Raw genomic sequence first — 26085 nt, forward strand, 5'->3', positions numbered from 1 at the left:
GCAGGACTCGTCCCCTCGCCCATACCTCACACCCCTTGAGGAAGATCCAATGAGACAAGAATGCCTGGTTCCTGGCCCGGGGCTCTGTGTGGGTCCCTGCACTGCTGACCAGTCCCTGCTGCTTGGGAGGTGGGACTGTACTCCGGGAGGACCAGGCCCAGAGCTTCGGGCCTGAACAGACAACTGGAGACACGTCCTCAGGCCTTACAGACTGAGCACCCCTTCCAAGAAGAGGGTGCCAGAGACAATGCTCCCATCCAAGGCAGCATTGGCAGACGTCATTAGTCCTCAGCAGCCCCGGAGAGCGGGAGCAGGTGGCAGCCCCACACCCCCACCCGCACAAGAAGGGGCAGCTCTGCTGACAGGCAGTGGGGGTCTAGGTGCCAGGTGCCCCTGACCTGCCCACCTACTTCCCAGGCCCCTGGGGTCACAGGGTGAGGTGATGATGAACAGCACTGCTCAGGAGACTTCTGTGCTGGCCCTGGATCTGCTCAGACCACTGTGATGCTGGGTGAGTCACTTCCCCTCTCTGGGTCTCTAATGTCATTTGTAAAAGGGGAACAGACCTCTATTCTGCCCACCTCAGTTGTCTCTTGTAAAGGATCAAAACTAGACCTGCCCCCAAGGAGGCAGTCAGCCGCCAGAAGGTGAATGGTAATTGTGAGGTTTTAATTCAGTGCAGTTGCTCAGTCATGTCCGACTCTTTGCGACCCCACGGACTGCAGCACGCCAGGCTTCCCTGTCCATCACCAACTCCCAGAGTTTATTCAGACTCATGTCCATCGAGTTGGTGATGCCATCCAGCCATCTCATGCTCTGTCGTCCCCTTCTCCTCCTGCCTTCAATCTTTCCTAGTATCAGGGTCTTTCCCAATGAGTCAGTTCTTTGCATCAGGTTTTAATTAGCTTTGAGATCTGGAGGAAAGTTTTTCTGGGTTTTTCAATCACTGGGATAAAAATTAAAATTCAAGGTGGCCTGCAGGGCAGCCTAGCAGTTCTGACTTACCCCTGGGGGTCCCAGACGTGCTTCTCCAGTGACCGGTTTACTGCTGATCCTGACCCACAGAGTGTGACCATCACCCTTTCCCACCAGTTCCCAGGCATCCATGCACACAAACAACTGCGGCATACATTTTTACTTGATAAAATTAAACATGGACACAAAATCTCCCAAGATATAAAAAGTGAGATTCTGAAAAGCAAGTTCTGTGACTCAAAAAGCTCTTCTTGTTGTGGAAAGACAATGGCCCTCAAGTGTCCCTCCCAGGGTTTCTGGAGGTGGTTTCAGCCTCCCTGCCCACCTGTCACCCACACAGGCCCTCTGGACCCCACTCTGCACACAGTGAGCCGGGCAGGGCATCCCTGATTGACGGCAGAGGGCATGACTCCCTAACAGGTAAGCTGAATTCAAAGGCTGTGAGACCCCCTCTTTGGCTTTGCCTGAGCCCTGTGGCAGGTTCCAGCTGCCCAGGTTCTGCCTTCTTCTGGAACCAGCCTCCATGTTTAATCCAGGAAACTATTAGAAGAGCAGGAACATTGTTTCTAAAGTGGCTCTGTGTCTTTGTGCCTGGAGTGCTTCCAAGGTGGGGAGCACCAGCCCTCTGAGACCTCAGGCTTGGGTGGAAGCTCCCAAATCAGGAGCTGAGGCCACTCCGGCTGTGAAGGAGGCAGGCCGCCCTCTAGCGGCAGGCCTGGCCCTTTCAGGGCAAGGCAGAAGGGCCGGTTGATTTGCAGGGCTGGAACTCAGGGCCCTGTCTCAAGGTATGCAGCTACCTAGAGAAGAGTGTTGCCTGGTTCTGGTTCAAACATGCAGGTTCTGGACAATTTCAAGGATACTGTGAGTTTAGCCTTCAAAGCCAAACCCAAAAAGTGATAACACAAACTCTACTTATCAGTGGCCTGGTTTAATTAAAAATAAGGCCAAAGCAGGAAGGTGAGCTGTCAATGAAGGCCACGCTGGAGTGCCAAAGAACAGGTGTGTGTGTGTGCGAGCACCACATGAGACAGACAGGGAACCTAGACCCACCCAGGGGAGAAGATGCCACAGTGCCCGTCCTATATATCACAGCTCCTGCCAAGGATGCCCCATCAACATGCATCCTGCCCTGGGCAGAACCAAGCGGATCCAAACTAGAAGCAAACTACCTCTTAGCCATTGAGCACCTCCACACATTTGTCCTAAAACAGATTGGAGAAATTTCAAATGTAAATCTCTAGAATGTTGCCACCCCCTTCACTCAGCTCTGAATTGCCTGCTGCAGGCTGCACACAGCAACACCAAGGACATGCAGAGAGGCGCACGGTGGGCACGTGGTGTGCACGGCTCAGGCAAGGAGGGTACAGAGCTCATCACGGATCCTCCAGTGACTGGCCCCAGGGCCACCCCAGAACATAAAACGTGAAGAGCTGCCCCGGAACATAAAACATGAAACATTTCTACAGCAGTGGCAGGAACTTGGACCTTTATATTTTATAGAAATCAATATAAGCAAAATTGACTTATAAGCAATAAAAGGGCAATTCACGTATCTTCTTTGGGCCAAAAATGCTTCATGTACAAAAGAAAAAAAAAAACCCATCCTTTTAACTTATGAGGCTGTTTAAGGCTCAAACGAGATATATTTTTTCAACTTGTTTTTGGCTTTAAAATATAAAGGATTTGTATTCTATTTTATAATAAATCTGTTGTTAGCATAAAGATATCTACCTAAAATCTTTGTATAAAATCAACTCCAGAAAGACAGAGGCACCATGTTTGCCCTGAGGTTTGGGGGCCCTGCCCACCATTCTGCACCCCAACTGAGAAGGCCTGAGCCATTCACTGGGTATGCAAATTGGGCTGGGCTACCTGCTCTAGTTAATGCTCAGACTGGTAGTGGGTTCTCCTGGGATGGGGCTAATCCACCAGTGAGACATGGAGGGGATGGCACAAGCCCCTCCCTCCCCTCCCTCCATCCTCTTCCCCCACACCCAGGGCTCCCCAGCAGAGGCCACTTGTCAGTGAATATAGATCCTGTCGGAGATGGCTCCGGGGAAGTGGGTCATGATCTGCATCCGCAGCCACCAGTAGTAGTCCATGGGGTGGTAGCGAGTGTAGGGAGTGGCGGCGGTCAGGGCGTGGGTCACAGCCTTGATGACGGGAGAGGTGTCTGTGGAGCCGCTGGTGCAGTAGCTCTCCATCCTGGCGACCTTCTCATCAAAGTACTTCCTGCCGTAGTCCTGGCGTACCACCTCGGGCAGCTCCTCCCACATCTTGTTGGCGATGGCCTGGATGCGCTCAGTGCCGCCATAGAGGCTGGTGGCGGCGATGAAGTTGCCGGGTTCCACCACGCTGACCTTCACTCCCAGCGGGTGCATCTCGTAGCGCAGGCAGTCAGAGAAAGCCTCCACCCCGAACTTGGTGATGCAGTATGGGGAGCGGGCCACGTTGGCCATGCGGCCCATCATGCTACTGATGTTAACAACGCGGCCTGTAGAGGAAGACGGCAAACACCTGCTCACGGGGCCCTGCCTGCAGGGGACCTGGGGCCTGGCGTGTTTCCGGAGGCCTGGTTAGAACCCAGCCTCTTGGCCCGAGACCTCTTTTGCAGCCTGCATGGCTGGGGCTCAGCCTTCTGAACCACCCAGGGTCGGGGGGTTTCTCGTTTACAGTGGAGGCCTGCTCAGGTCCACACATCAGCATCAGCATCCCTGGTATTTCCTGGCTAGCCAGGTGGGTCCAGGCAGGACAGGGAAGGAGAAAAGAGAAGTAGGCTTGCAGAGCAGGAGGGCACAACATAAAGGACAACAGCTCTGTCTTGCCTGCCACGTTCTCTTATTGCCAGTAACTCCAAACTGTTATTACTGGCCTGGCTCTGTTGCCAAGTAGGCAGGGGCAGGGTTCCAAACATGCCTTCAGGTCTAAGACAATAACCTGAGCAGAGTCTCAGGCACTAGGGGAGAGTGGGGACCTAGAGAAGCTCTCCCACAGGCCCAGCCTGGGGACTCTAGGAGTTAGCACAGCCTCTCCCTGCCCTGGAGCAGTGGGTAGAGGAGGAGCCCATCCAGCCTTCCCCAGAAGTCCAGGCAGACCACAGACCCCCTTGCCCTGGGTGCGCCCCCAGTAAGTCAAGGCATGGCCCCACCAGGGCACTAGGGAGAGACACCTTCCAGAAACCTCCAACTTGGAAGTTGCTGAAAGGTTGGTGTTTTCTTCAAGAACCCCACAGCTGCTCTCTGGGTCCCTCCTGTCACTGCTGGGTCACTGGGACGTAGGGTATGGACCTTCCCTTTTTTGCCATATTGTTTGCTACTCTAGGGAGAAAATATGAGCCTGGGACTTCTTAGGTGGTTTGCTTACATTTGGCTACCTAACATGGTTTGGGCATTTTGTCTGTTTTGCCAATTTCTAATCTTGATTCTTATTATTTTCAACTACTACCACAATTGTCTCATTTTTAAACTATGGCATAGTAACCCATAGGATGGATATACAAACATTTACTTAAGCACACCTCTGTCAGTACATGATGTAAACACAAAGCTCTGTGCACAAGGGTGGTTATTTGTCTAGATTAAGTTCTCAGACTAGGATTACTGCTATAATCTTTTAGCCTGTGGTGTAGAATGCTGACCTCTTACCTGCTCTACTGTCTGAAAACCACACACCCCTTTCCACCCCCTGCCCAGGGCACCCCCACTGGCCACCATCCACAGGCCCTGTGTCACCCCTGGGGTTTATGGGCTCAGCCAGTGATGGTGGTGGGTAGTGGGTCTGCTGAGACCTATTACCATTCTGAGCGAAGATAAAAAGGTAGAGCAGGTCCAGGGGGCAGGAAGAAGGTCCCCTTCCAAGTCCCCTTCCACCTTACCTTTTGCCCTCCGGATGAGGGGGAGAAAGGCTTTCGTCACCCGAACGGTGCCCCAGAGGTTCACTTCCGCCACCTCCTTGTAGGTCTCCATGCTGGTGAACTCCACGTCCCCAAACGTCGAGATGCCCGCATTGTTAACCAGGCCCCACAAGCCTGCACCGGAAGAGAGAACTGGGTCACCGCAGGGCCAGCCTCAGGTATCACCCAACAGCCTGCAGCCCATCCTCCTACCCACTTTCATTCCTTTTCCCCATAACTTGGCAGCTTCTTGTCCAAGGCTCTCAAGACATGTTCGAGAGACACCCAGGAATAACGAGAGATGGAGAGGTCTAAAGTGTCGGCTGTGACCTCCCTTCAGTCTACAGTTTCCAATTCTCATCTCGCTTCTGCCTGCAGCCACTCTCTGATCCATCACGATCCAGCCCTGCTGGCGCCCCCAGTCCGGAGCCCCCCTCACCTTACTCACTTTTACCTTCCAGTCTCATCCTGCACCCTGCACCTGTTTATTCATTCCTGCCTCTGAGTCTTTGCTTGTATTCTCCCTCTTGCCAGAAACCAGGGGAACCTCAGGAGTCTTCCAGGCCAAGTCCTCTCTGGAGAACCAGAGAAGGGACAGAGCAGCCAAGGTCACATAGCAAGTAAGAGACTCAGCCAAGCCTTGATGTCAGGTCAGGCCCCAATCCGACTCCACTCTGAGATGCTAACAACTCCTCCATCCTCTGATCTCCCCTCTGAACCACGCACTATGGGAAGGATGCCATGTGGTCAGCTATCAGTATGTCATCAGTCATCAATATGAACACTGAACACACCTGGTCTTTGCAGGTAGCAAAGACTCCTCAGCCTTGTGTGATTCCCATGGGCCTTAGTAAGTGATCAGAGCAAACTCTCCGAGTGTACTTGGGTTGTGTTTCCTGCAAGACCAACTTGAAGGATCATCCGAGTCCACTTAGTCTGATAATTACTCTCATGGGTAGGGAGATATGAGAGGGAAGCCTGGCTTCAGCAGGATCAATGAGGCTGGGCAGAGCTGAACTGGGATGAGACAGTGAGGGTCAACAGACAGTGAGGGATGAGAAAGTAAGGGGTGAGACAGTGAGGGACGAGACAGTGAGGGACGAGATAGTGAGGGATCAGACAGTGAGGGATGAGAGAGTGAGGGATCAGACAGTGAGGGATGAGGGAGTGAGGGATCAGACAGTGAGGGATGAGAGAGTGAGGGATCAGACAGTGAGGGACGAGAGAGTGAGGGATCAGACAGTGAGGGACGAGAAAGTGAGGAATCAGACAGTGAGGGACGAGACAGTGAGGGATCAGACAGTGAGGGACGAGAGAGTGAGGGACCAGACAGTGAGGGGTCAGACAGTGAGGGATGAGAAAGTGAGGGGTGAGACAGTGAGGAACGAGACAGTGAGGGACGAGACAGTGAGGGACGAGACAGTGAGGGATCAAACAGTGAGGGATAAGAGAGTGAGGGATCAGACAGTGAGGGACGAGAGAGTGAGGGATCAGATAGTGAGGGATCAGACAGTGAGGGACAAGACAGTGAGGGATCAGATAGTGAGGGACGAGACAGTGAGGGATCAGACAGTGAGGAATCAGACAGTGAGAGATCAGACAGTGAGGGACGAGAGAGTGAGGGACCAGACAGTGAGGGATCAGACAGTGAGAGACCAGACAGTGAGGGGTCAGACAGTGAGGGATGAGAAAGTGAGGGGTGAGACACTGAGGGACGAGACACTGAGGGACGAGAAAGTAAGGGGTCAGACGGGGGGGGGGGGGGGCGAGACAGTGAGGGGCGAGACAGTGAGAGGCGAGACAGTGAGGGGCAGCCTTGTGCAGCAGGGCCCCCTCTGAGTTCTGTTTTTTCAGGTGCAAGGACTGGACACACTGGAGCCTCAGAACAGCTGGGCCCTGCCTCTTCTTTGTGGAAACCCTAGGGTTCAGTCTCACGTGGTCATGAAAGTGCTCCTTCCCAAGATGTAGCCTCGGGCAGAGCTGCCTTCTGGAGGCTGTCCCCTCCTGTAGGAACTTTGGCCTGCTTCACCCCAGTTAATCACGGAAGTGAGTTTGTGTAAATGACAGAGTAATTGGTCTCTAACTGCTTTCCTTCCGTGTTACCCAAATTAAAGCTTTGTCAACTGACCTCTTGTGCTTTTTCCTTCAATTATGGAGAATTAAGAGCATTTATTAGAGAAAGGAAATTGCTGGTTAACAAAGTGCTCATGACGCTCTCACCTCCACTCCCCATGGCGACTAAGCCAAAGCCACCCCCTCAGCTCTCATGAGTGACCTCACAGTGACACAGCCACTCCCCTCCACCCCCGACCCCCTGCAGACCTTCCCCCGGGAGTCACTGCCCCCTCCTCTTCCCAGGAGAAGCAGGAGACCTCCCACCAATTGTCAAGGCCGACACTCACTTCACCCTCCACTGAATTCCACATCATGAGCCATCCACCCTTCTTTTTATGCAACTTTCACTCTTCTCCTGTCCATGCCTCCCTCCCTTCAACAGTGTACACATTAGATGCTCAATAAATGTTTGTCAAGTGAATGAATGAATGTAAGTATCAACATCATGTTTCATATCCCAAAGAACTTTCTCTTAAGTCACGCTGCCCCCTCACACCACTGTCTGCTCTCCTTCCCTCCATGGTCAGGCTTCTGAGAACATGAGCTACACTCTCCAGTTTCCCATTTTCCTGCCAGTCTGGGTCCCAGCCCCACACTGCTCCAGGGTGTCCAGGGCATCCCCTTGCTAGGGATATCTCTCCCACCCTCATTCCCTGCCATCTTCTCTGGCCTCAACCTGCCCCCGGTGTGAGCACTACTGATACCCACACACCTCCTTACACCTCCTTCATCTCCCCTGACCCCCGTCTTCCACTTGTCCTCCAAGATCCTGTCCTAGAGCAACTGTCCTGCAGTGACACGCAATGCTTAGGCAGCCTCATCTTCTTTATGCTCATGAAAGTTGCCAGTTGCTTTATGTTTGATTCATATGGACCATATATATGACATAAAATACATACCGCCCTTTTATCCACCTAAAAATTAATTACATCTGACTCCGATAGAAAAAAGGTTAACTGTACTTGACCTGTGGATGCACAATGCTCCTAGGATTACAGCTCTGATGATGTGATAAGTAACAAGTGTGTGCACCCAGGAGATCCCTGGAGTCCTCAGTCAACATTCTGAATAGACTCACAACCTTCCCGCTGGTCTGGGTGAAAGCTGCTTTCCTGTAACCGCCCAATCGCCACCTCTGAGTAACTGTTCCCAGGCACCCCTCGAGACTCAAGGCTCTCCCAGCCCCACCTCCTCCTCCTGATGGTCATTTTCATCTGAAGGTCCCACAGGTCCCCAACTCACCCTAACTAACCACCAAGTGCTCAAGCCTGCTTTGCTAATAGTTTCCCTTTGTTAATAGTTTCCCTGTCATCTTCGGCTCCTCTAGCCCCTTCATTTCTCCCCCATATAATGAGTCATGAGTACTTATTATTTTTTTTACAGCTCAGTGTTACAGCTCTATTTTATTTAGATAATAGCAAGAAAAATCTATCTTCGAGGCATGAGGGCACGTCGATCCAAAGACACGAAGAGAAGAGCGCCCATGAGTACTTTAATATTACCCAGAAGGATCAAAAGGATGGCTGCTGGGCCCTGAACTAAGCACTTTGTAACCATTCATTCACCTGATCCTTACAATCAATCAATAGATACTGAATTGTCCCATGTCCAGATGAAGCAACTGAGGCTGAGAGAGGTTAAGCAGCTTGTTCAACATCACCCAGTTAACCAGTGGGTAGGACGGCGTAGGACCTGGGTCTGCGTGAGGACATAGCTCTAGCCCTTAATCCCGTGCTGCTGTTGGCTTCGTCTGCCTTCTTTCTGGTGTTCACAGCATTAGTTTGGGTCCCTGTTGTTGGAGAGGCTCTCCCAGGTCTCCCTGTCAGTCGCTCTCCTCCTCCATCCTGATCCGACCCGCTCCACCAGGCTCTCCTCAGTCAGCCACTTCCTGCTCCTCTGCTTCCCTCTGGAGTGGGATGTGCGAGCATCCTTTCCCACACTTGTCATCCACTCCCCGCCAAGGACTCTGCCTTCGAGCCTGGACAGTCTGCCACTCCTCTGACATCACGGCCCCTCCTGCCTCCACTGTGTCCTAACTCTGCTCAGCTGCCCTGACCCTCAGCCTGAAAGCAGCTTCTGTTGATTTGCTCCTGCTGTGGTTGGATCGAGGTGTGAGCCTCACAGATGGGCACCCTGGGGCCCACATGGCTGAAGGTACAAGCCCAAGCTCACACCACTAGTAAGAGGCTAAGCCCAGAGCAACTGCAGCCTTCTCACTCCCAGACTGAGTACGCCCCAGATGTAGGGACCTCCCTGTCCATGGCATAATGTCCCCAGTGTTATAACCGATTCTCATAGGTCTAGTCATGAAGCCACTGACTTCCATTTTGCCCAACTACAAACTTCCTCTGCCAGCTCATTACCCTTTCAGGTGCTCAGCACACTGCCAAACATATCAGTAGGCACTCAGTAAATGTTTACTGAATGCAAGGTAAGCGGTGGTTTCAAGATCAAGCCATGCCCACAGCCTGCGGGTTGGTCCACTTGCTCGGCCTTTCCCTGTGGTGGTGGTGGAGGAGGGGCTGGTCACAGGCTCTGGATGGCCAGTCCTTCAGGTCTCTGCAAGGGAGGCAAAGGGGCTGGTGGCAGAAGGCTCACCAGCTCTAACCTGACAGTCCCCTTCATCTTACCACCACCGCTGGCTCTCCTGGCTTTGGCAGCAACTATTCCACAGAGCCAGGGTGAAGGGCATCAAACTCGCCATCAAAATGTGCCTTCCATGCTGGGGGAATTGGGGGGGGGTGGGTGGGGTGGGAAGAATGGACTGTCTCCTGGAAGGTTCCTGCCGAGGTGGATGAGTGTGCTAAGTCACTTCAGTCATGTCTGACTCCTTGTGACCCATGGACTATAGCCCACCAGGCTCCTCTGTCCATGGGATTCTCTAGGCGAGAATACTGGAGTGGGTTGCCATTTCCTTTTCCAGGGAATCTTCCCAAACCAGGGATCGAACCAGTGTCTTTTATGTCTCCTGCATTGGCAGGCGGGTTCTTTACCACTAGCACCACCTGGGAAGTCGAGGTGGATGGGTGAAATGAGTCAAAAGTGGCCACAGGCTTAGGGAAGGCATCTAGTCTGCAAGATCGGGGAGGGCGCCACCTGGTGGTCAAATACAGTAGTGCCTGAGAAGGGTGGGGGGGGGGGGGTGGAATTTGCACCGTTTAACCCAGAAAAACGGGGCTTCCCTGGTGGCTCTGTGGTAAAGAATCTGCCTGTCAATGCAGAAGATGGGGATTTAAGCCCTGGGTCGGAAAGATCCCCTGGAGAAAGAAATGGCAACCCACTCCAGCATTCTTGCTTGGGAAATCCCATGGACAGAGGAACCTGGTGGGCTAGAGTTTGGGGGTGTAGCCCAGGGGGGTTGCAAAGGAGTCTGACACAACTCAGTGACTAAATAATAAAGAACAACAGCCCTGTAAAAGACGTCCATGAGGGGTTGGGGGTGGGGGTGGACACGCAGAAGGAAGGGAAAAGGGGAGAGACCTGGGCAGCCACATATATGACAGATTTATTTTCTTTTTCAGATCTAAAAAAATCTTCAAATCTTTTTTTTTTTTTCCCAAAAAAATGCAGTACTGGTTAATTAAGGTGATGGTGAGTTGTTGAACAACCCCTGCAGGAATGTGTCATGTGGCAAAAAGGAACAGGGAAAGGTTTCTTCACCAGGGTTGGTGCTGGGATTTGAGCCCAATCCAAGGGCAGAGGGGGAGCCCGGGGTCCTCCCCGACTTGCCCGGTTAGGCTAACTGGGCAGACTAGTATTGGGATAGAGTTGATTCCGCCGTGGTGGCTGAGCACAAGGACCAGGGTCCTGAGCAGCCCCCAACCCCAGTGCAGCCCTGTTCTGGGCTCAGTTCTATCCTGACCCTTCCTTTCCATGACCATTTTATCACCACAAACCCACAGGCTGTGATGAAGTCGGTTTATGGTGCTGACTGCAGCTGTTTTCCAGCCTAATCGTTTATGAAGGCGGCCCAGGGAAGGCGGGCAGGAGGAGGATTTTACCACCAGGGAGGGGGTGAGGCAGGCTGTACCTTCCAAGCTGGTAATCATCCCAGTGGGACCCATCCTGCCTTTGCTTAATGGGGCAGGAGTCCTGGCTCTGCCTGTTCATTACTAAACAGATGTTCAGTGAGTTCAGGAACTCATGGGCCTCTCCTCGGAGAGCAGAGGAGCCTGGGAATGGCCTGCTGTGGGGGTGGGGGTGGCCCCGGGTTGACAAGGTGATGTATCAGTGACAGCTTCTCTGATAGCCACACAGCATGGGAGCCCCTGGGGTCACTGCTGGGGGGATGACAGCATCTCCACTTCACTGATAAATGCTCAGCAGAGTGGCCAACACTGGCCTGGGTCACCCATCCACTTGCCTGCTCCCTACCACTGAAGTAATGGCTCAGGAGAGCTGCCCCACCCCATTCTGCAGGATGGCAGAGAGCTGAATAAGGCACTCCCTTTTCTCCTGGGCTGACAGGAAGCTCAAAGGAAAATGTCCTGGAAGAAGTGACGCAACCAGAATGCAGCACCATCCTGCTGTGTGCCCCTCCTCTCTGCTATATGGCAGAGCCTTTCCCACCAAGGTCCTCCGTGGGCTGGGCCGGGAGGGCACTTGAGTTGTTACGTTACGGAATTTTCTGCAGCATGTGACCCTGTTGGTGATGGGCCCCCAACTTTCTGTTCCCTTAGCTTCTGGGGCACTGTACCAAACCTCTCTGACAGTTGTCTTTCTCTTCTCTGGCCCCAAATTGCTTCTGTTCCCCAGGAGTCCCTCCTCGAATCTCCTCCACTCCTAGTCTCACTTCCAACCATGCACACCTGATTTCCAGCCCACAGACTTCCAGGGAAGGGGGTGTGTGCACAGGCATTTCAGCATCTCCCATCCCTCGGCTGCTCCTCCAGGGCGGGGCAGCAGGTGTCCAGGATACAGACCTCTTGCCTCTCCCTCACCCCCACACATAGCCTGGCCAGCTCTGTCTCTGCAATACTCCTCGAATCTGGTGCCTCCTTTTTCCCAACACCCAGTGCCCTAGAGTTCAGGAGGCTCACACTCAAACGCTTTCCCTTTGAGTTCCCCTCCACGCTGCCACCAGCGTCCCCAGACTACCAGTCTGAGCAGGTCATTCCTCACAGCAAAGCCCCTTCAGTGGCTCCCCTCGCCCTCAAGAGAGCAGTCACGCTCCTTCACGTGGGCCCCAAGCCCTGCACGACCTCCTCTCCTGACCTCATGTGCTGCCAACACAACCGCCAGCCTGACCCTGACTGGCTGCCCCTCAGCACAGCCCGTGTGCTCCCCACCACTGTTCACGCTCCCCCTCCCACTTGGAATGCCCATCCTGCGCTCTGCCGATCTGCCCTGGCTGACCCTCCCCCAGCCCACCCCAAGACCAGGCTATGTCCCTCTGTTCCGTGTTGCGCTCCGACAGGGGATATGGCGATTATCTGGGTCAACTCCCCAGTGAACTGTGAAGTCCCTGGGGTCAGGGGCTGTGTCTTGGCCATCTTTGCGTCCCCAGCATCAGCCCAGCACCCAGAGCTTGCACTCCGTGAGGATTGGCTGGGTTGGTCTGTATGGCCTCAGTGCAGTGTGAAATTTAACCTATTTCCTCCACGTGCAGCAGGAAGAAGAGCCCAAACAAGAGGGAAAGCTGTCTTTTGGCAGGATGTTAGCATATGGAAGGGGGTGTTTGGGGAGGGTCCCCTCAGAACGGCAAGCCCAGGTGCCACCCCCACTGCCCCAAGGCACTCTTACCTTTCTCAGGGTCCTCCAGGCTCGAGCGGATGACCTCCGCCGCTTTGTCCACCTCTTCGCTTTTGCAGACGTTGAGCTGGACAGTTCTTAAGCGATCACTCTTCATGCTGTCCAGCTCTTTGACCCCATCACTCCCTTTGTCCTGGGGAGAAGAGAGGAGCTGCTGCACCCACCTCCTTCCCACCCAGCCTGTGGGATGAGGACCGGGGCCAAGGCAGGGAACTGCCCCCAGTCCCAGCCAAAGCCTGGGGCTTGTGCACGGCTTACTAACAGCCGCAGGCGGTGGTCTTTGGGGGCCCACCCGGACCTGCTCCACCAGTAAGTGGTTCTAGTCAACCCCTGAGCATGATGGCACATCAAATACCAAACTAAGCACCTCAGACACAAGCCCCAAAGCCCCCTGGCAGGATGCTGTCTCCTAGCAGAGGTCACAAACCCAGTACAGACCGGGCCAAGCATGTGGGGATCAGACAGTGGGGAGGGTGGGGCTCAGGGACAGAGCACACGCCCTCTCACCCCGCCAGCTGTTGTCCATGTGGGTATGCAATCCCAGGGCAGCCAGACGCTTAGATTTTTAAGCTAGCTAGGATCTCCTGATGTTTCAAGTGTTAGAAAAATTATCCTTAAAAAAAAAAAAAAACCCACTGCATGCCAAAGCATACCCACAGCTGCATGTGACCAGCAGGCCGCCAGTCGGTCACCTCTGTTCTAAGCCAAGAGCCAGTCACAGCAGCTTGACCAGAGCCAGACTGTAACTGCAGCTGGGTCACAAACCAGGCTCTGTGCACTCAGGTGCATCCCTGAGGACCCAGTTTTTCCAGACACCGCTATTTCCAAGGGCATCGCCACCTGCACGGACCTGCTCAGGTTAATGGCATGAGGAAATCGCTTAAAAAAAAAAAACCTTGCTAAATGACAAAGCACTATGCAAATTCAAGTATAAACAAGAGAAAAGTGTCACTCACTCAGCACTCATGTCCTGGGCCTCTATCATGTTCAAGCACTGTGCTAATAACACAGACGTGAAAATAAATAACAGCCTCTGTTCTCAGAGAGTCACGTTTTAAGGAAGGAGGTAGATATGGGAGCAGACAAGACTGGGCAACTATGCTGCAGGAAAGCCTGTGGGAGGCAGGAGAATGCACAGAAAGTGGGGCGGGCAGGGAAGGTCCTCCAAGAGCAGTGCCAGCCGAGGACATGAACCAGAGGGGGACCCAGGGACCAGGCACTTCCGAAGAGGATAACTCTGGTCCTACCACAAGCCATTGAAGGCACAGCAGAGAGAGAGGAACGTGGGACGTGAGGCTGGAGAGTCAGGCAAGGGCCCGCTTGGGGGCAGCGGTGAGCAGATGCAGGATCTGAATAAAGCAGATATCACTTATTGTTTACTGTGCTTCACACTGTGCTGTTTGAAATGCACTATCTCATTAGTCCTCCCATCCAGAGCAGGGTGTATTACCATACCGCCTATATTCTACAACATACACTTTTCACCATAGGGATGAGCTACAATCAGTGTGAAATGAGACACTGTCAGTCATAATTTGACTGCCAGTGACTTTTCTCAGCGGTCCATGGAAAAGTGATGCATCTGAGGAGAGGACAGGAGTAGCTGCCCGAAGACGAAGGGACGGAGAAAGGCCTCACTGTTCCATGGATCATTGAGAGAAGTCACTCGGCCGAGGGCTGGCCTGGGCTACATCTGGTGCTGGAACAAACACCCCCAGCCAGGCCAGAGCAGGGAGCATGAGGATGGCTGTGGTGGAAAGTCCTCTGCAAGATGGGCTGAGTGTCATCAGTGGTTTGAACCAGGAGGCCCCTAGCCCCAGGCCTGAAGAACCCACATCAGGCAATGTCAGAGGGAGCTAGGGGAGAATGGGGGAGGCTCTCTATCACATTGGACCACCGGTACTGGAGAAGACTGGAGAGGATAATCTCTCTGGAGACGACTTGGGAGAATAGGATGGTGAGGGGGCCTACTTGTCCTGTGCAGCCCGGAAAACAGAATTAGGGCAGGGAAGTCAAATTCAGCTCAAAACAAGGAGTGACTCTCACCGTCTGGAGATGGCATGGGCTACCCTGGAGGTGTTCAGACAATGAGGGTGGATGTGGGGTCTGTCTGGATGGGATGGAGAACATGGTACAGAGAAAACTCAGGCATCAGGCAAGACATCAGGCTGACCCCCCTCTAATATCTCTTCCACCCCTAAACTGTCAACTTCTCCAGGGAGCCTCCCCAGAGGCCCTGGAAGACTCAAGAGGCACGGCTCCCTGAGCCTCTGCCCTGCCTGGCACCAGGAACACCAGATACATCAGTCACCTCTGCACAGAGCAGCCAGGGTGAGGCTTGGTTTGCCCAAGACTTGGCCCTGAGGATCCCTGGATGTGCCAGTCTTCCTAATCGACATGGTGCTCCAGCTCCAGGGGAGCCGACAGGCCTGAACACCTACTGCCGTCCCCCTGGGGTACACCAGAGAAGAACTGCCCGGACGCCATCTTCAAGTCCAGAGGCTGGAGGGGCTGCCCACAGACACCTCTCTTTCCCACGGACGGGCCTCAGGAAAACACCTGTCTTGTTTTAATTCAGTCCTTGCAGCGGGGTTCCTCAAAAGCCCCTCAGGATAGAGTCTGCATGGCCCAAGTCTCCGAGGGCCACTGATGTCTGCTCCAATACAACGATTCCAGCTGAGATGACCAGATGCTGAGTGTCCTTCCTCCTCTGACCTCTGTTAATCCCGCCGCCATCATGCAACAAACAACTCCCAAACCCCACACCAGACCTCTCCTGTGCCTCTCGCCAGCATCAAGCCAATGCCCCTGCAGTCCCTGGGGGGAACCCCACCCCACTCTGGGTTAGGGTGCCCCCCAATCTAGGTTAGGGTGCCCACAGGAACATAGTTTGGCTGCTTGACAGCTAAGAACCTTCTCACAGAGAAAACCACAGCTTCCACCTCAGCATTCAGGCACCCAGGAGAGAAGCCTCACCCTCCCACCTTCTCCTGAAGCACCCCCCCCCCCATCCGCCATGTCCTCGTTGGCCTCTGAGCAGCCTCCACGTCCTGCTTCCCTGACTGTCGGTTGGCCTCCAGCTGTTCAAAGGAGCCTTTTCCCAACCCCCTCAGCCCACAGCCCGCAGCCCTTGGCAGTCTGTCCTTCTGGATCCTTCTGGCCCAGGGCCGAGGCTGCACTGTCCGGGTCATTCCACCTCCTTGCTCCAGGATTTCTGTGTGTGTCCACGTCTGTCTTGCTGCTTAGGGACAAGCATTTGGTCTGTGTAACCAGTTTCTTGATAAACCCATTTCTTTCGTTATCCCTTTAAACTTCATCTGTAAGCTATTTTTCCACCCCAGATGAAAATTCAGACAGACTTGTAATTTTTTACCAGACTTGTCTGGTAACTTTTGCATTCATTCCCAGATTAACTTTTTTGTTTTAGCAGAGTCCAGTTCAGTCTACTGATCTACTAACTCCAGTACAGCCTGGCTTGAATGCCCAAACCCTCAAACTTATATCCAGCTTAGAGCCTGCCTTGACCCAGGCCTGGCAGGGTAGGGGTGTGGGAGTGGGGTGCCAACTAGCAGGGCTGGAAGCTGGGTGTCTCACTGTTTTCGAGCTCGTACTTGACTCCTGTTCCTTAATCTCTGACCCTTTCAGACTTGTATGCAGGGACTGGCCAATGAAAGGGCGAGACCTTAGTCTTCTGGGGGACGGGGGTGCCATCATCGTCTGCTCCTGGTGCCCTGGGACAGCAGACGCACCAGAGCTGGCCCTCCTTTTTTGGGTCACTTTTGTGATTTCCACAGAGATCCCTCCACTGGACCACCCCCTCCTCTACAGAAGGGTCTCCTCCCTCAGCCCGGGCTTCAGTGGGACACTGCTTTGTCTGGGATCACACACAGCCTCTCAGGAGTCACACTGCATCTCATACCCTTAAGGTGTCTCCAGGCAGCTCTCCCACTGTCCACATCCAGGCAGCAGTGTCCTGGTTGGGTGGAAGGACAACCCTCTCTCATTAGGGCTATGCTTGCTCTGCTTCTAGATGAGCCACTTTGGCCTCATCTGGGGGCTTTTAGACTTGTTTTGCTAAACATTAACACACCATTTTGTGACTTCTAATCACCAAGGCACAAAAGGTAAGCTCTCCAAGTAAGCTCCCTGAAGCCCACCTCGTTTTACTTGAGACCAGAGGGAAAATATACCAACACTCTAACTACCCTCTCTAAACTTCCAACCTCTTTTATCTCAATTTATTACAACACTGAGGCAGGTAGGTCATGGGCTAATCCCAGCAGAAAGGTCTCGTGGTTTCTCAGCATTTTACTGTTAGGCAGCCTAGCACCTCAAGGCAGAAGGTGAGGACACTTGGCACATGTTATACGTGAGCACCTATCACATATATTAGAAACATGGAGACAAGAGGAACAAATCTGGGGCACTGTAATATTACAAAACGAACCCAACGAGAAGCCAGCAAAGGAGATGAAGAAAAACCTAGACAGTATGGTGTCCATGAAATCAAGAAGCAAAGCGTTATAAGCAAGAGTGGTTTGTTCAGTCAAAGCTGCTGATGGGTTGGGTATGATAATGGCCTGAGAAGTAACCAATGGATGTGGCAAGAGAGAGGCTGCTGGCATTCCCTGATAAAAGCCCTATCAGAGGCATTCCGAGCCCTTCCTTCACCATTAGAGGGAGTAGCACTGGTATAGCTTTCATGGGGAGCAATCTGGCAGATATGAATAAATTCTAAAATCTTTCCACCTAGCACTTTCAAGAAATTTTTTTTTAACAATTACTAATGAAAGCCTGCAAAGGCAGGTACAAGACTATTCGCCGTGGCTTTGTCTGTAATAACAAAAGTGAGAAATAAAGGGCACAAATGGATTGCAGTTACCATGGGGCTGCACAGTTGGACACGACTGAGCACGCATACCCAGGTGCACATGGGTGAGGCAAGACACTGAAATGAAGACTTTACTTTTTTATATCGAACACTTCTATATTGTTTGAATCTATTATGAATATGTACTACTTTCAAAATTCAAAAGAAATAAATGTTGAAAGGACAAACTCTTCTCTGACCTGGAAATATGTTCAAACCATGACAATGCAAATTATTAGCTGTGCTTGCTATGTTATTGAAATTTTTACATTGCATGGATATTGTTTTATAGATATTAAACCTAGTGAAAAAAATTCCTTCCCAGGGTTCCTACTGCCTTCAAAATGAAGAAAAATATTTCATCCCCTGAACAGAGACAGTGAGTTGTCCTTAATACCCATTCTTCCCTTCTTCTATAGCAGTAAAACCCCTCACTTAAAGCAGGGTGCATATTGTTTCAGAATAATGACTACATTTACCAGCCTCCCCAGCAGCCACGCAGGCTATGTGACTAAGCTCTGGCCAATAGAGAGAGAGCACAGGTGCCATAAATGCAACTTCTGGCTCATGACTTTAAAGACCAGTAAGAGAAGCACTCGTAAAAGAAATACAAATTACAACTATACTGAGATACATTTCTCATCTATCAGATTGGCAAAAATCAGAAATTTAAAGCATAAAGTATGTCGAAACAGGTTATTTTCATACATTACTGGTGGGAATGTAAAATTACACAACCCCTATGATAGGAAATTGGGGGATATCTTTTAAAATGATGACATACTTCATTAACCCTTTGACTGAAGAGTCACCTTACTCCTAGGAATTTACCCTAAAGATAAACTTCCAACAATATGTGAAAAAATACCTATTCACAAAGTTCTTCATTATGGCATTATTTATAATTGCAAAATATTGGAAAACAACCTATATGTTAGTAAATATATAGGAAACCATTGCAGTAAACTGTGGTCTACCCACACAATGGAGTATTGCGATGCTGTTTAAAAAAAGTGAAAAAGATCTCTGTGAACTCACATGGGGTGGTTCCCAAGATATATCAATAAGTTTTTTAGCTAAAAAAGAGCACATACAGTATGCAAACATTTGTGAAGGTGGAAATGAAAGAATAGAGTAGAAAAAATAGGAGGTGGTGGAGTAACATTACTTTGAGTTTACCTTTTTATATAATTTTAGCTTTATATCCTTGTTAATGTCTGCATCTTCTAAAACTAAATAAATCAAGAAGAATAGGGAGGAACAAAATACAAATAGATGAATCAAACTATTTTTCAAAAAAAAAAAACTATTTTTCAAATAAATAATATAATAATGTATGTATATATGCTCAGTCTCTCAGTCGTGTCTGACTCTTGGTGACCCTATGAACTGCAGTCCAGCAGTCTCCTTTGTGGGATTTTCCAGGCAAGAACACTGGAGTGGATTGCCATTTCCTACTCCAATTTAATAATAATATTAATTAATCCAAGTAATCTTTAAACACAGTAGTTTGTACACCTTTGATCAACAGATTAAAAAACACTTAAAGAAACCTTAGGCCACACCGTGGTGACGAGTACAGACTTCCCTTCAGGATAACCTGCTGTGGGAGCTGCTAAGAGAGGGTCTCATACTGCTGCACCTTCAGATCTATTTTGGCAGGAATGCCATGGCCACGGCCACGTGTGCCTAGACTGCTCTCTGCCAATGACCAAGCACGACAGGAAGCTACTGGGCCATTCCTGCCTGAGGCAGGTCTCCTCGAACAAATAACCTTTGCCTGGGGACTCCCCATCATCCCAGCTGAGACTCTCAGACTATTCTGCAGTCTGAGCTCTGCCTACCTAATCCTCTTCCTTCCAATTTCTTTTCAAAGACCTGCACCGCAGTCTAAAGGACTTCCTTGACCCTTCCTGCTCTGTTCCCTCTAGCCATCACAGGCATTTCTTAAATCAATTTCTCAACACATCTAATCCTATTTTGGCACCTGCTTCTCACAGGATACAAACAGACACAACAATTAGTAGGTTTGCTGTTTGTAGTATATGAATGTAGCAATTCTGAAGCATTTGTGTATGTATTGTAGGACTGACTAAATTAGTTAATATATATCCACATAGTTGGGAGCCAGCATTCTAACTACAGGAAAAGAAGAAAGAAATATGGAATGAGGGAAGCAGGAAGAATGCTACTGTGATGAATTGGAATAAGTCAGGACAACCTTACAAATTGTGTGTGTGTGTAATATTTATAGGAAATTTATGTAGGAGATAGATACAGTATATGAATATATAAATGTGTGTATGATTATATACACATTTCAGCTTTAGTCACTGAGACAATCAAGGAGAAGCAATGCCCCATTAGCAACGAGCGCATCTAATACCAGATGTTGCTGTCCAAATTCCACCAAAAGGAACCAGGTAAAAATACATCTACATGGAGACATGTATGTGAATATTCATAGCAGCATTATTCATAAAGGCCAAAAGTCCAAACACTTTTATCCAAATATTTATCAATTTGTAAAATTTTTAATATAGCATATGCCATGCCTGCATGTTTAGTTGTGTCTGACTCTTTGCGACCCTTTGGACTGTAGCCCGCCAGGCTTCTCTGTCCATTGGGTTTTCCAGGCAAGAATACCAGAATGAGTTGCCATTTCCTTCTCTAGAGGATCTTCCCAACCCAGGGATTGAACCTGTGTCTCCCGTGTCTCCTGCATTGCAGGCAGATTATCTGCTGAGCCATCAGGAAGCCCTTAATGTAGCATATTCATATACTAAAATACTAATCAGTAGTAAAAAGAAATGAACTACTGATATAGTCTACAATTGGATGAATCTCAAACACAGATGCTAAGTAAAATAAACCTGGCACAAAAGATTATTTATTGTATGATTCTATTTATTTGAATAGTCCAGAAGGGCAAATTTAAAGAGACAGAAATCAGTGGCTACCTAAGACTAGAGAGAGGAGTGGATAGGTGTGCAGATAATCAAGAGGGAAATTTTTGAAAGCTGGAAATGTTCTAAAAATGGATGGTAGTAATGGCTGCACAACTGTCTCCTAATTACTTTTGCAACTTCATGTCCCAGTGCTTCCTTTCATGTCCCCTAAATTCTACTTTATGAGTCCCAGTGGAGCCTCATGCTTCCAAGCATATGGTTAGGTTATTCCTTCTGTCTGACTGGTCATTCCTCTTAGTCTCCACTTATGACAGCATTATTCATTCTCCATGGCCCAGAACAAATGTCAGCCCTTCTGTCACGCCAGAATTAATCCTCTCTTTGCGTCTCCTCCGTCTCCTACATGGGCAGGCAGGTTCTTAACCACTAGCGCCACCTGGGAAGCCCCCCTTCCTTCTGTGTATTCCCATTAGGCATTCTTTGCACAACACTGAGAACACTCTCCACTCCAGTTCTTCCAGCTGTGTCTGTGCATGACTGTCCCATCACTGGACAATGCTCCTTGGGGACAGGGATCAGGTCTTACTCTTCTTCAGCATCTAACAAAGTGTCAGGCATATCATTAGCATTTGACAAATGAATGAATGAATGAAGCTATGAAGAATAAGGGACAATGAAGAGAATGGAAAAGATATCAGCTGTTTTAAGCAACAGATGAGCCAGTTGTCAGCAAAGCAATTAAAACCAACCACAAACACTGGCCCAGGTTCTGGGCAGTACCGATATTAAATACACAGCTTGAAGTAAGATTCTGGGAAGATGGCAGAGTAGGAAGCACCAAGAATCTGTCTCTTCACCTAGACAGTGCACTTGCAGAATCTGTCTAATGTAACTTGTCTGTTAGAATCTAGAATCTGTTAAGGCTTGCAACTTCCAGGAGAATGCATGGATGGTAAATGGCAGTCAATTTTGGCCAATCTAACCACCTCTATTCAATATTACTGAATATTATTCTACATTACTGGAAGTTGTAGCAATTAGGCAAGAGAAAGAAATGAAAGATATCCAAACTGGAAAGGAAGAAATAAAACTATCTGCTTGCAGATGATATGATCTCACACGTAGAAAGCCCTAAAGATTCCACAAAAATATAACCCTGTTGGAACTCAAAAATGAATTCAACAAAGTAGCAGGACAAAAGTCAACACACAAAAATCAGGTGCATTTCTATACATAAACAATGAACAACCTAAAAAGGAAATTACAAAAACAACTCCACTGACAATAGCATCAAAAAAGAATAAAATACTTAGGAATTAAATTAACCAAGAAGGCAAAAGACTTGCACTATGAAAACTACAAAACATTTATGAATGAAATGAAAGATAATAGAAATAAAAGGAAACACATTCTGGGTTCATGAATCAGATGACTTAATATTGTTAAAATGTCAATACTACTCAAGACAATCTAAGATCTAATTGAATACCTGTCAAAATCTTAATGATTTTGTTTTTTACAGAAATAGAAAAACCCATCCTAGCATTCACAGGGAATCCCAAGAGATTCCAAATAGCCAAAACAATCTCAAAAAAGTGAACAAAACTGGAGGACTCAGACTCACTGATTTTGAAACTTACTACAAAGCTACAAAATAGCCTAGTATCGGCATAAAGACAGAAATATGGATCAATGGAATAAAATAGAGAGCCCATAAATAAATCCTAACACATATGGTCAAATGATTTTTGACAAGGGTGCCTTGACCACTTAAAGGGGAAAGGATAGTCTTTTCAACAAATGGTGCTGGGAAAACCAGATATCCACATGTAAAAGAAAGAAATTGGACCCTTACCTAATACCATACACAAAAATTAATTCAAAATGGATCAAAAACCTACATGTAAGTAAGACTCCAAACAATAAAAGTCTTAGAAGAAAACATAGGGCAAAATTTCATGACACTGAATTCGGCAATGATTTCTTGGATATGACACCATATGTGCAGGTAACAAAATTAAAAATAGGTAAATTGGACTTCATAAAAATTTTAAAATTTTGTATATCAAAAGACAATATCCACAGAATAAAAAGGCAACCCACAGAGTGGCAGAAAATATTTACAAATCACATATCTGATAAGAACTTAATATCCAGAATATATAGAGAACTCCTAAGACAATAACAACAAAAACATTCCATTAAAAAAGGACTTCAATTGACATTTCTCCAAAGAAGATAAGCACATCGAAAGATGCTCAACATCAAAAACTGTGAGGGAAATGCAAATCAAAACTATGATGAGGTATCACCTCACACCCTTTAGGATGAGTATTATCAGAAAAACAAACAAACAGAAGACAAGTATTGGTAAGGATGGAGAGAAATTAGAACGCTTGTGCACTGTTGGTAGGAATGTAAAATAGTACAATCACTGTGGAAGACAGCATTGCAGTTCCTCAGGCAACTTAGGATAAATTCATCATATGATCTAGTAATTCTACTTGTGGGTATATATCCCCAAAGAATTGAAAGCAGGACCTTGAGATATCTGTACACCCATGTTCACAGCAGCATTATTTACAATAGCCAAAATGTGGAAGAAACCCAAGTGTCCATCAACAGGTGAACAGATAAACAAAATATGATATATACATACAATGGAATATTATCCAGCCTTGAAGAGGAAATTCTGTAATATCCTACAGCATGGATGAACTTTGAGGACATTATGCCAAGTGACATAAGCCAGTCACAAAAAGGCAAATATTGCATGAGTCCACTTATGTGAGGTACTTAGAGTAGTGAAATCCATAAAGACTGAAACTGTAATAGTGATTACCAGGGGCTGGAGGGGAGGGGAAAATGGCAGTTAATGTTTATATTAGTTATAGACTTCCAGTTTCACAAGATGAAAAATGTTACGAGGATGATGGAGATGATGATTGCATGATAATGTGAATATATTTAATACCACTGAACTATACATTTAAAAATGATTAAGATGGTACATTTTATGCTATGTGTATTTGACTGCAATTTTAAAACTCTACAAAAAATAACAATGATGATGAAAATGACTCATCTCTTACCTTCATCAAGCAGCCAGCAAACACAAGGAAGCCTTCTGAATGCAGATGCTTGGCCAAGGAGAACCCGAATCCCGAGTCACAGCCCGTGATCAGGACAGCTTTGCTGCCAACCTGTTTCAAAAGGTCAGACTCCACGTGAGGAATCCAGGATCCTGGGGGCTGAATGACCAGGCCTCCTCTGGGCAGCAACAATTAATTAGGGCTTCCTGAGTGGGCCAGGCCTGGTCCTCCCCACCTGTTGTTTCTGTTTGGAGAAGCACCATGGTGTGGTAGAAATGCTTGGACTCAGAATCAAGAGACAGGTTCTAACCCAGACTCTGCTACCAACTAGTGTTGTTGCTTGAGAAAGTCATCTCCCTTCCGGAACTCAGTTTCCTCATCTACATTCATCATCATCACCATCACCGTCATCACTGACATCTTCCTCATCAAGTATGGAGTACTTATCATGCAAGGCACTGTGTATGTATTATGTCAAATCTGACAATATCTCCATACACTAAATGTGATTATTACATCGTGTTTCAAGTGAGGAAACAGACATTTTAAAATACCCAATATCACTAGTGATAAAGCTGGAACTGAAACTGGGCCTGAGAGATTTTGGAGTCTAAACTCTCAACCCCAACTTCATTTGATGGGGTTGGGAGTTGCTCAGCAAGTGACAGATGGCTCTGAGAGACCTGGAAGCGCGGAAGCCCGTGCTCTGAGGGTGGCTTAGAGCCTGGGAGCCCAGGAGGCCTCTGACCACCTGGCTGGTTCCCAGGTAGCCAGGCTGCCACTTACCGGGTTCACTGAAGCAGCGTAAGTCCGATGGCCAACAGGGACGAAGGGGGCAGAATAAAACAGCAGCGAGCCTCTGAAAGAGGAAAGAAAGTCGTCATGACCAGAGGCTGCAGTCACACTAGACCTTGTTCTGAAAGTGAAAGTCGCTCAGTCATGTCCGACTCTTTACGACCCCATGGACTGTGTAGTCCATGGAATTCTCCAGGCCAGAATACTGGAGTGGGTAGCCTTTCCCTTCTCCAGGGGATCTTCCCGACCCAGGGATTGAACTCAGGTCTCCCGCATTGCGGGCGCATTCTTTACCAGCTGAACCACAAGGGAAGCTGAAGAATACTGGAGTGGGTCTTCTCCAGGGGATCTTCCCGACCCAGGGATCGAACCGGGGTCTCCTGCACTGCAGGTGGATTCTTTACCTACTGAGCTATGAGGGAAGCCCTTGTTCTAGAGCAGAAGCAACTCAGCAGACCCTCAGGCATCAGTGAGCACTCCACTATTCCCACCCCAAACCCCTGAGGGCTACCTGCTGGTACCACTGAGGAGGGTGGCCTGCTTCCTCCAGGGTTATTAGTCTGGGAGAAAGTGGGCTAGCAGTCAGAGTGGACATTTTTGTCACTGTGTAAGAAGAGCCTTCCAGCAATAGACCTTTGTTAATAAAGCCTTGTACAAATTCAGGGTCTTAATCCTTAGGTTTTATGTGGCTTCCTGATAGTTTTTTATTTTGAAATAATTTTAGATTCACATAAAGTTAAGAAATAATACAGAGAGATGTCTGTACCCTTTACCCAATTACCCCTACTGGTGGCATTTTGCACATCTCTAGTACAGTATCATTGCCAGGACATTGACACATGCAGTGAAAATACACAACAGTTCCATCACAAGGATCCCTTGCATTACTCTTTTATAGCCACACATTCCAATATCCTCTAACTACTGATCTGCTCATATGTTCTCCACCTCTGTAATTCTGTCATTTCAAGAATGGAATCATACAGCATTAACATTCTGGGGTTGGTTATTTTCACAGAGCATAATTCTCTAGAGATTCATCGGATTGTCACGTTTCAATAATTTGTTCTTTTTTATTGCTAAATTGTATTCCACAGACCAAGGTCATCCGTGTTGCTTCCAGTTTTTAGGACTATTACAAATAAAGTTTCTAGGAACATTCCTGTATAGGCTTTTGTGTGAATTTGTTTTTCTCTTGGGTAAATGCCAAGGAGAACAATTGCTGGGTCATACGGTAGTTGCATGTTTAGTTTTTTAATAGACTTTCAAACTGTTTTCCAGAATGGCTATAGCATTCCACATTCCAAGCAGTAACATATGAGTGATCCAGTTTCTCTATATCCTCACCAGCATTTAGCAGTATCACTATTTTTCATTTTAACCATGCTGGTAACTGTGTAAAGATATCCATTGTGGTCTTAATTTGTATTTCTCTAATGGCTAATGATGCTGAACATCTCTTAATGTGCTTATTTGCCATCAGTATATCCCTTTCGATAAAAATGTCTCTTTATGTCTTTTGTGCATATTCTTATTGAATTGTTCTTTTACTACTGAGTTTTCAGAGTTCATTATGTGTTGTAGATGCTAGTCCTTTGTTGCATATGTAATATGCAAATATTTTCTCCTAGCTCATAACTTCTCTTTTCATTCTCTTAACAGGATCTTATGTAGAGAAATGGGGTT

General features: G+C 48.5%; 1 protein-coding gene across 6 annotated transcripts in view; it reads right to left on the reverse strand.

The window, feature by feature from the left end:
• Positions 1–1120: 1120 nt before the first annotated feature.
• BDH1 (3-hydroxybutyrate dehydrogenase 1) overlaps positions 1121–26085 on the reverse strand; it is a 35876-nt gene continuing 10911 nt past the window's right edge. For all 6 annotated transcript variants that reach the window (XM_020887868.2, XM_020887867.2, XM_020887866.2 and 3 more), the window contains exons 3-7: positions 24391–24463; positions 23605–23715; positions 12725–12866; positions 4850–5002; positions 1121–3469 (exon numbers count right to left, since the gene is read on the reverse strand). In XM_020887868.2, coding sequence (XP_020743527.2) covers positions 2997–3469; positions 4850–5002; positions 12725–12866; positions 23605–23715; positions 24391–24463 — 952 coding nt within the window. In that variant the 3' untranslated portion in view covers positions 1121–2996. The remainder of the gene's footprint in view (positions 3470–4849; positions 5003–12724; positions 12867–23604; positions 23716–24390; positions 24464–26085) is intronic.

This window comes from Odocoileus virginianus, chromosome 4 (genome assembly GCF_023699985.2).
Source record: "Odocoileus virginianus isolate 20LAN1187 ecotype Illinois chromosome 4, Ovbor_1.2, whole genome shotgun sequence".
Classification (NCBI taxonomy): Eukaryota; Metazoa; Chordata; class Mammalia; order Artiodactyla; family Cervidae; genus Odocoileus; species Odocoileus virginianus.